The 11,271-nt window shown below is 37.6% G+C and overlaps 1 protein-coding gene across 1 annotated transcript in view; it reads left to right on the top strand.

Moving 5' to 3' along the window:
• DHX40 (DEAH-box helicase 40) overlaps nucleotides 1-7,898 on the top strand; it is a 49,404-nt gene extending 41,506 nt beyond the window's left edge. The window contains exons 15-18 of the mRNA XM_081806034.1: nucleotides 925-1,019; nucleotides 3,462-3,531; nucleotides 4,026-4,254; nucleotides 6,608-7,898. Of these exons, the coding sequence (XP_081662160.1) occupies nucleotides 925-1,019; nucleotides 3,462-3,531; nucleotides 4,026-4,254; nucleotides 6,608-6,747 (534 nt within the window). The 3' untranslated portion in view covers nucleotides 6,748-7,898. The remainder of the gene's footprint in view (nucleotides 1-924; nucleotides 1,020-3,461; nucleotides 3,532-4,025; nucleotides 4,255-6,607) is intronic.
• The last annotated feature ends 3,373 nt before the right edge of the window (nucleotides 7,899-11,271 follow it).

Consider the following 11,271-nt stretch of genomic DNA (forward strand, 5'->3'; position numbering starts at 1 on the left):
GCTCAGCTAAACACTTGTGGAGGCCCTTCTGCAAATCTCTGGAGTTTTGTCTCTATCAAGTTCTCTTCTCTCCTGAACTCTTGGCCTGTGAACTCTAGTCGTCTTAGTCTTCCTGGACTCTCAGCTCTTTCTCTTTATGTTTTTTAAATTCTTTAAATTTTTTTTAAAGATTTTATTTATTTATTTGACAGAGAGAGAGAGAGAGCACAAGCAGGGGGAGCAGCAAAGGGAGAGGGAGAAGCAGACTCCCCACTGAGCAGGGAGCCCAATGCAGGGCTTGATCCCAGGACCCTGAGCCGAAGGCAGACGCTTAACTGACTGAGCCACCCAGGTGCCCCAGCTCTGTCTCTTTAGCTCAGGGAGTTCTCCAGGTTCCACTTGGGTTTTTCCTTCCTTGAGCCTTCATCCAGAATCTCTCTCAAGGTTGACTGTAAGCTGGGGCAGTCATTGGGCTTACTTCATTTATTTCCCATACTTCATTTATTTCTCAGAGATCACTATCCTTTATTGCTTGATATACAGTATTTTGGAAATCATTATTTCATATGTTTTGTACATTTTTGGTTGTTTCTAAGGAGAAGGGTAAATCTGAGCTCTCTTTTTTTTTAAGATTTTATTATTTATTTATTTGAGAGAGAGTGCGATCGAGGGGAGGAGCAAAGGGAGAGGGACAAGCAGACTCTGTGCTGTGCGTGGAGCCTGTCATGGGGCTCGATCCCACGACCCTTGAGATCATGACCTGAGCTGAAATCATGAGTCAGACGCTTAAACAACTGAGCCACCGAGGCGCCCCAAATCTGATCCCTCTTACTTCATATTGGCCAGAAACAGAAGTCTCTAGAAATGTGTAGTTTTCAAAATAAAAGATTATTTCATATTATTCTGTGATATTACCACTGTATATATATATTATTATTTCTATAGCAAAGTGATTTCCCAAGAGAGACCTTTGAAGGCCCTAAACATGAAGTACTACGAAGATGTCTTTGTGCAGGCTATTTCAAAAATGTAGCTCGAAGGTAAGCAATATGAGCTTGAGAAATGGATAAGAAATACTACTGTATTTGACTACGATGTTGAACTATTTAATATTAAAGATTGATGATTTATCTAAGCCCTGTGATTATCAGGACATCAATTACAATGACTACCATAATTGTCACTTGTGTAGGGGGAGCTGCAGTGGTTCAGAGTGGGATATTGGCGCTCAAGTTCAGTAAGAGGGAGTTTGTAGGATTCATAGAACAGTTTGTAGGATAGCTGTCTAGCATGGGGGATCAGCACCTAAGTTTAGTGACCAGGGTTTTCTTGCAGAGGGGTGGCTCTATGTGGAGTATGAAAGACAAATATGTTGAGCATGGCATCTCTGAGGAAGAATAGCTTGGTGTGGAGTGTCAGCAATTGAGCAGGAGGGGGAAGGCACTCATACGGGAGGTGTTTGGTGTTGAGTTTAGAGTCTGAGTTTAGAGTCTGAGTGTAGTGAGGGAGGGCATCTTCTTAGGGGAAGGGATAACAATGGTGATGATAGGAGACTCATTATATACAAAGGAATTGATCACATAATTAAATATATTAAAGAATGGTGAAGGGAGTATTGGAAATACTGAAAGGGAGAAATAGGGATGGGAAAGTACAAGATGAGCCCAGAACATCTTATTTTGCCAGCAAGCAAGAAGTGATCTATGAGGTTTGAGGCCATGTTAGAAGTACACTGGAGCTAGCCTGAATAGGCCCCGACTGATCCAATATAGGACATTCTAAGCATCAAAATAAATATTGATAGTAATGGATTATATAGCCCATTAAATAAAGTGTGAAATCATGGGTCTATAGTCATATAAATTAATGAGTAAATTAAAAGTTTAATGACAAATGGAATTAGTTGAGCACCTCTCCACAAAAGTCTTATTAATTACAACGGGAAAGGGGAAAAGTAACTTTTAATGGAGAAACCTGGCAGATGCTACCCAAATGAAGCCATCAAAGTGAACACCATCAGTAATGAAACAAATCGAAATCATGTTCTTCCTGATAGGATATAATGAAGAATACAGCTTCACTTCTGTGATGTTCTTGCCAAAGATGTATAACCTAAATCTAGTCATCATGAAACAAACAAACTCAAATTGAGGGGCATACTACAAAATTACTATTCAAAAAGCTGTCAAGATCCTGAAGATCAAAGAAAGACTGGGGGAGTATGCCATTATGAAAGAGACTAAGGGGACATGAAAAGTAAAATTAATACTTGATTCTGAATTGGATTCTTTTGCTATAAAGGATATTATTAGGACATTTGGATAAAACTTTATTGGGGTCTGAGGGTTAGATGTTAGTCATGTTCAGTGTTAATTCCCTGGTTTTGATGGTTGTATTATATATTATGGTCATGTAGGAGAATGTCCTTGATTATAGGAAATATACACTCAGATATTTGTGGATGATGAGGTATAAGGTTGGCAACTAACTCAAATGGTTCAAGTAAAAAAGATTTTTGTACCGTACAGTATATAAACAATTATAATGCAGTCTGATCTGAGTTATAATGGGAGTGTTTATAAAGTATTATAGGAAATCATCTGTGGTGATGATTGAACTAGGGCTAATATTTTGACAAGTTTTTGGAATAACATTTATGTAGGGAAGTATAGAAGAGGATAGAAATTTCTTTAAAAGATTTTATTTATTTGAGAGAGAGAGAAAAAGAGAGCACGAGCGGGGTGGGGGGAAGAGGGAGGGGGAGAGGTAGAAGCAGGCTCCATGCTGAGCAGGGAGCCCAATGTGGGACTCAATCTCAGGACCCTGGGATCATGACCTGAGCCAAAGGCAGACGCTTAACCAACTGAGCCACCCAGGCGCCCCAGAAGAGGATAGGAATTTGAAGTTAAGAACATGAATTAGAGAAATGATAGGTGCAATGTTCTAATTATCAGATTTTAGAATAGGGAAAATTATCCCTTTAAAAAGAGATGTAGCATACTATAAAGAACACTGTATTTAAGTCAGAAGACCTATGTTTGGGACTTGCTTTCACCATACATTAACTCTGTGATCTTTAGAAGGCTAGTTGATTTATTTGAATTTCAGTTTTGACTTCTTAATAAAAATGACTTGCTCTCAAAACTCACAGGTTGTTTTGAGGCTTTATTATAAAATCATTTTGGAAACTTTAAAACACAAATACAGTATTATTGTTGATATTATTACTTATTAACCAAAAATCTTTGTACTTAACTGAAATGACTGTTTAGGTTGTATGTAATGAGAAGTTGTATCATTATTTAAGAGGAGTTAGTAGAGAAGTTATAGTGACACTTGAAAAAGTTTAAACTTATGCTTATAACACTTTTTGTGGTAGAACATATTATAATTGTTTATTGTTAGACTTGGTGCTCTACTTATTTCATTGTTTTACTGTTCTTGTCTTTATCCTTTGATTTTTGTTTTGTTTTGTTTTTTAGATCTGTTGGGAGAACGTTTTGCACAATGGATGGGCGTGGAAGCCCAGTTCACATTCATCCTTCCTCAGCAGTAAGTGCCTTATTATTATTAAAGTGTCCTATTTTTTTTAAGATTTTATTTATTTTTGACAGAGAGAGAGTGTACAAGCAGGGGAAGCAGCAGGCAGAGGGGGAGGGAGAAGCAGGCTCTCTGCTCAGCAGGGAGTCCAACATGGGGCTCGATCCTGTGACCCTGGGATCATGACCCGAGCCGAAGGTAGACGCTTAACTGTCTGAGCCACCCAGGCGCCCCTAAAGCGTCCTATTTTTAATAAAGGAAAGAAATTTGTAAAGGTGTAGGACTAAGTCATGCATAAATGTCTTCTACTTTTCACTTTGAGGGTAAATTTAGCATATATCTTTATTACATAAAGCTGTAAAGGTACTGGTTGGCCCATGCCTTCTGTTTGATTGAAGAATATAGGAATTAATTCAGAAGAGTTTGGGCTGTTAGTATGTGGCTGGTCAAATGTGGAATGAGGCAAGTTACTGAGTTATCATCCTTAAATGAAATCTTTTGTATAGCTTCATGAACAAGAAACCAAACTCGAATGGATCATTTTTCATGAGGTATTAGTTACCACCAAGGTCTACGCAAGAATTGTGTGTCCAATCCGTTACGAATGGGTGAGAGACTTGTTACCCAAGTTGCATGAATTTAATGCACATGATTTGAGCAGTGTGGCCCGACGTGAAGTGAGAGAAGATGCAAGAAGGAGATGGACAAATAAGGAAAACGTAAAGCATCTAAAGGGTGAGTCAGTCGCTTGTTCTAGTGATATAAGTCCAAGGAGCATATATGTCCAAATTCTCATATAATTACAGAAATACTGTTATAGGGCGTAGATTCTGGTTCTGTCTCCTCAGAAAGCAAAGATTGGTCGGGAGTCTCAGACTTCGTTACTTTGACTTCCTTCTTTCCTTCCAGTTAATCATGTTTTCCTTAACTCCTCTGTCCAACATTATTAACAACAGTATCTGTTGAGCTTTTACCATGTGCTAACAACTGGCATTACCCCATTGAGTTTTCACAATAACCCCATGAGGTAAGTACATATCCCCACGTTATAGATGAGGAAATACTTAGCAGTTACAATAATTTGCTGAAAATCCCATAGTTAATAATTCATGAGTCTGGATTTTGAACCCAAGGAAACTGACTTGATGGTCTATACTCTTTTTTTTTTAAGATTATTTTTTGAGAGAACACAAGCAGGGGGAGCGGGAGAGGTAGAGGGAGAAGTAGCCTCCTCACGGAGCAGGGAGCCCAGTGCAGGACTCAATCCCAGGACCCTAGGGTCATGACCTGAGCCAAAGGCAGATGCTCAACCAACTGAGCCATGCAGGCACCCCTTGATGGCTTATACTCTTAATCATAATAGCATACTGCTTCTCAGTAGTCCTTTGCTATTTTTATTTTGTTTATAAAATTTTGTGAACTATTACTTCAGAACATCTTTTTTTCCTACGGGATCTTTCTGTAAAATGTTAGGTCTCTAGTTAGGAGGCATAAACAGTTATACTGAACTAGGAGATAAAGTTTAATTTTCAGCTCACATATACAAAAAGCTTTTCAGTAAAGCTTTCTGGGCTGATTTTTTAAAATAAGATTTTATTTATGTATGTATGAATGAATGAATGAATGAGACAGAGAGGGCACAGGGTGGGAAGGGGCAGAAGGAGAGAGAGAATCTCAAGCAGGCTCTGTGCTAAGCTAGGGCTTGATCTCTCAACCCTGAGATCATGACCTGTGTCGAAATCAAGAGTCGGGCACTTAACACACTGAGCCACCTAGGCACCCCTATGATTTTATAATAAAGGTCAACTTGGGGTGGAAAGACCAATGCCTTTTTTTTTTTTTTTAAGATTTTATTTATTTATTTGAGAGAGAGAGAATGAGAGAGAGCACATGAGAGTGGGGAGGGTCAGAGGGAGAAGCAGACTCCCTGCCGAGCAGGGAGCCTGATGCGGGACTCGATCCCGGGACTCCAGGATCATGACCTGAGCTGAAGGCAGTCGCTTAACCAACTGAGCCACCCAGGCGCCCCAAGACCAATGCCTTTTAAAAAATAGATGTGTTGAAATCAGTGGTTGTCAGAAGCTGGGGATGAGAGGAGGGGCTGACCACAAAGGGACAGGAGGGAATTTTGGGGGTTGAGGATTCTGTCTCTTGAGTTTGGTCACAGACTGTAATGTACTTGTGAAAATTCATAGAACTGTTTACTAAAAAGGGTATATTTTATTGTAGATAAATTATACCTTAATTTTTTAAATGAAAAAAAAATACATAAACTATACAGCCTCATACGAAAAATTAAGATATATAAAAGATAGAGAAAGGTAAATATAGATATCTGCTGATGGATTTTCACCAGCATTACCATTCCCCCCACGATATATATATATATATATAGTTGTGAAGACCTAACAATATACAACTGGCCAGAAGAAATGAGGGTCATGTCCTCTGCATTTAGTAACATTTATTCATGCCCTCAGCTAGAATTAGGTCTAATTCCAAGAACCCATGTTAATTCTTATACCATGCAAGAACTTAAGAGTCTAAGGCAGTGGGGCACCCCGGTGGTGGCTCAGTCGGTTAAAGTGTCAGACTCTTGATTTCGGCTCAGTGATGATCTTAGGGTTGTAAGATCGAGCCCCGCATTAACTCCACAATGAGCCTGGAGCCTGTTTGGGATTCTGTCTTCCTCTTCTGAGGCTGATTGATGGAGCAAATTGTATTATCCTTTTTTAACATCATGAGAAATAGAGTGGTAAGGAAATTTGCCCAAGATCTGGAAGAGTCTTTAGAAATGTAGTGTTTTGTTGCAGTGTATAACTGTACTACATGTTTGAATTAGGGTCGGTTATTCGAACATTTAGGCCTTCATGCTTGCATTTCTTTCTCTCTTCCTTTTTTTCCCCTTCCCTCTTTCTTTCTTCTTATTTTCTAACCATAGACTTATTTGTTTCTTTTGAAAGAACAAAATTTAATTTCCTTTTTTCCCCCCTTAACATTGAAAAATCAGGGCATCTCCTTCTTTTAACACTTCTTGTACTGAGTTTCACGACTAAAGTTTTACTGGATTAATTTGTAATGTTTTCAGATGGAATCTCAAAAGAAGTCCTAAAGAAAATGCAGAGAAGAAATGATGATAAATCCATATCAGATGCACGTGCTCGTTTTCTTGAGCGAAAGCAGCAAAGGTCCCAGGATCACAGTGACACACGGAAGGAAACAGGCTAAGCAGTGAACCCTCCAATTCAGGAAGTAGGAAAAGCGGCCAGGAAATGTGCTTCTACTTTGCCATTTATATCAGACAGCACTACCAAGAGGAAGTGGTCAGCAGCTGTTACTAGCATACAAGCTAAAAGCAAATCCAAGTTCATCAATACCAATAAATGAAATTTTCAAAGAAAAGATTGAATTGCCATTGTCATAGACAATGATATATGAAACCAATGAAAGACAATACATGTGATATTTTCCTCACTTCAGTTTTGCTGGCCTTAACTGGTATCAGATGCTGTCACTGAGATATTTTCAAAGAACATTGAATTGTATTTAATCAGCGTGTATTCCATTTGCATTTGAAGCATTAAAAATTATTTTCCTTAAATCTCTTTAAGGCCTTCTTGTTGCTGTTAGAATAGTATTATATCAGGTTATCAGGTATGTGACCATTTCCTTCAGAAGGCTGAATATAAGAGGTTTTTACTCAGCAATACTTAGATGTCTAACCGTTTAATTGCTACAGAGCTTTATAGATATTTAGAGAAAAGACTTAATCAATTAGTAAATAAGAAAATTGCCTATGGCAAGTTTCTTTGTTGAATTAATATTAATCCTTAAATTGATTTTTCTGGGATTATACAAATTCCTTTTTATATAAAAATATATTGTTTAAAACAGTAGCTATAGCCATTAACCAAAGGACAGATGATATATATATATGTTTTTTTTAGCTGTCCCTACATACCTGTATCAGCACCATGTATGTAGGTGTGACAGTGTTTCAAACAGCCCCTCCACCTGGCCTACTCTCTTGCCTCCAGCTGCTTGGGTAGGACCATTTAAACATCTGTTATGCTGATCTTGAGATGGGAGTTTTTCAAAGCAGCCAACACCACATCACCAGTGTTTCAAATTGGAACCTTGAGGCTAGTTAATATCACACTCAGGCCACACTCAGCACTTGCCCACTCTGTTGTTTACTGCCTTGTATTCTAGTTATTTGTGTATTTGTCTGTCTCCCCCACTAGATTATACGCTCCTTGTGGGCAGGGACTGTGTCTTTCTCATCTTTGTATTTTTCATGGCACCTAGCACAGTGCTTTGCACATAGTAGTCACTCAGTGTTTGTTAAATAAAGCTATTAGTGTCATTAAAATTCAAAAGGTAGTATAATGTGTGTTTTTAGATATTTTTTGTAAAAATTAAGAATCTAAATTTTTCATAGGTAACTAACTTTTGCAGTTATTTCCTTTGGCATCTAAACAGTTTTCTGTTCAATATTAGAAACTTGAGCCTTTATTGAAAAACCCTGTGAGGACCCAAATCTGTGGGTTTGTTCTTAAGGTAAGGTGAGTGATGATGGTTCCTCTAACATTCCCAGCATTGTTGCTTTGCTCATTGTAATCTTCAGTGCTCTTGACACTCTTTCAGCACATTAGTCTTACCAGGTTCTCTTCTCAGGTATATGTATCAGTGTACTTCCTTAGATGTGGTAGGGCTGTATGTGGACTCTTAGAATAAATGCTCTTTCATTTCAGTAAATATTAGCCACACATTCTAAATCTATAGTACGTAATCACATTTCCCAGTAATGTTCTTGATAGCATTTTCCCCCAGTTCAGGATCCAGTCAAGAATCATATACTGTATTTAATCTCTTTTAGTCTGGAAAATGTCCTCAGTCTTTCTTGGACTTTCACATTTAAGACTTTTGAATAACACTTCTGACATTTTTTAGTAATACAGGCTAAGTTATTATTCTTTTTTTTTTTTTTTTTTTTTTTAGAGAGGGAGAGGGAGACCGAATCTTAAGCAGCGCAGAGCTTGATCTCATGACCCTGAGATCATGCCCTCAGCCAAAAATCAAGTCAGACGCTTAACTGACTGAGCCACCCAGGTGCCCCCAGGCTGTTATTTTATAGAATGTCCTCAGTTTGGATTTCTCTGATATTTAACACATGTTGGGAATTCCATGACTGGAAAACTGCATATGTATTGCCAATGTCTTTCCTAAGGCATCAAATCTGGAGGTACATGGTATTTGCCCCTTATTGGTGACATTAATTTTGATTACTTGGTTAGGGTATTTTGATTTCTTCAGTGTAGTTACTCTTATTATTAAGTAATTTGGGGAGAGATATGTTGAGATTATGTTAAATAGCCTATTCCTCATAAATTACCACCCTCTGGATTTACCATAACTTGATGACTCTTGCTGAATCAGTGTTATTTTTATGGTTGCAAAATGGTGATTTTTTTCCCCCCTCATTCTTTCCTATATTTATTTGTTGGCATTGAGAAAGAGCTTTCTTTGAAGAAGAATTTCCAGTATACAGATGGATGCTAGGAGTAGCATAGATCAAGACAGAGAATTAGAAAGCCCAGGGGCTATTTGAGAAGGGTGGCAAACCAGTTTATTTGGTGCATAGAGTACATGTAGGATAGTAATAGGCTAAAAATGTTGGTTCAGAACAGATTATACAAGGCTTTGAAAGCCAAGCTATGGAATTTGGACTTATTTTGTACTATACAAATGTATTAAAGGAGAATGACATCATTAAAGCTTTAAGGTAATTGTGACAACAGTTCCTATAAAAATAGGTGACTTCCCCTGAGAGAGGCTGTCCATAGGTTAAGAGGAATACTAGATCTAGTTAAGAAGGTGGAAGGAGCCTTGGAGGAACAGTAGTGGTAATGGACAAATTTATTCTTTAAAGAATGAGGATTCACCTTCAAATTACTAAATGAAACAAAACAAAAACAAATGACAAATGTTATAGAAAAATGGCCAAAGGACATGTTTTCTCACAAAAGAGGAAACACGAATGTTCAGTAAGACAAGGTACTGAATCTTACTAGTAATTAGGGAAATCCAGTGTAAAACAGTGAGATGCCATTCTTTTTCATCAGATTGGCAACAATCAATATGCCTGAAAAGTGTTGGCATAGAATAAATTGCTCTTATTTTAGAGAACATTTTGGCAATATCTAGTAAAGTTGAAGATGTGCATAACCTATGACCCAGCAAGCCCACCTTTAGATTCATATCCTAAGAACTCTTTGGGATTATATAAAATACTCTGTTCCTCATAAAGTTTGACTCATGTAGATTTAGCATCATTTGATGATTGACGTTCAGTACTTAAAAATATGCTAAATACAGCATTCATAAAATTGTTATACTCCGTTGTTTCTAATAGCAAAAATGAGAACAGTATATACGTATCAGTAGAGAAATGGTTGAATAATTGTTCTATGTTCTTATGGTCAAATTCTATACAGCAGTGAAAGTGATTTTTGAGACTCCTGATGCCTACTCTTAAACTGCTTTGCAGAACAGGTGAACCAGTTTGCATTCCCAACAGCAATGTTGTAAAGTGCCTGTCTTACTGTAGCCTGTAGTCCCTCAAAAAAACTCTTCTTTTTTTTTTTTTTAAAGATTTTATTTATTTATTTGAGACAGAATGAGAGAGAGAGCTCATGAGAGGGGGGAGGGTCAGAGGGAGAAGCAGGTTCCCTGCCAAGCAGGGAACCCGATGCGGGACTCGATCCCGGGACTCCAGGATCATGACCTGAGCTGAAGGCAGTCGCTTAACCGACTGAGCCACCCAGGCGCCCCTCAAAAAAATTCTTCTAATTATAGACAAAAGTGCCTCATTATTATGTTAATTTACATATTTAGATATTCAGCTCTTTTTCCTTATGTTCAAACTGTCTACAAGAAATAACTGATTTGAATTTGATAAGGTCAGATAGTAAATATTTTAGGCTTTCAGGCGATACAGTCTCTCTTGAAACTACTCCGCTGTTGTAGTATAAAAAACAGCCATAGACAGTACATAAACAAATGGGTACGGCTGTATTCCAATAAAACTTACGGACGGTAAAATTTAAATATCATGTAATTTTCCTATCAGGAAACATTATTCTTTTGACTTCACTTCTTTACCACTTGCACTTTAATCCAGGAAAGCTACTTTTCACATACCCATTCTAATTCAGATTATTTCATTTGTAAGAAAAGATCTTAATTTCATGAAATATCTGAGATTTTTCTGGCTTTTATTTTTCTTGATAGCAGAGTTGATAGGATTGAGCCTAATGTTAGGCATTAATAAATTTAAATTATAATCTTTATTCTCAGAATTTTCAGAGTAATCTATATTACTTGTTAGCTGTTTCTTTAACCTTAGAATATGAATAATACAAAATTCTCTTGTGAAATTATTAAAGATTTTCAACTCTTTTTTTAAAGATTTATTTATTTTAGAGAGAGTACAAGTGGCGGGAGAGGCAGAGGAAGAGAATCATCAAGCAGGTTCCCCACTGAGTGAGGAGCCTAACGCAAGGCTCGATCTCATGACCCTTGAGATCCCCACCTGAGCCAAAAAAAGAGTCAGACGCTTAACTGACTGAGCCACCTAGGCACCCATTTATTTATTTATTTATTTATTTATTTATTTATTTATTTAAGTAGGTTCCACACCCAATGTGGGGCTTGAACTCAACCTTGAGATCAAGAGTTGCATGCTTTACT

This window comes from Leptonychotes weddellii, chromosome 15, assembly GCF_054177405.1.
Source record: "Leptonychotes weddellii isolate Sample4059 chromosome 15, ASM5417740v2, whole genome shotgun sequence".
In the NCBI taxonomy this organism is placed as follows: Eukaryota; Metazoa; Chordata; class Mammalia; order Carnivora; family Phocidae; genus Leptonychotes; species Leptonychotes weddellii.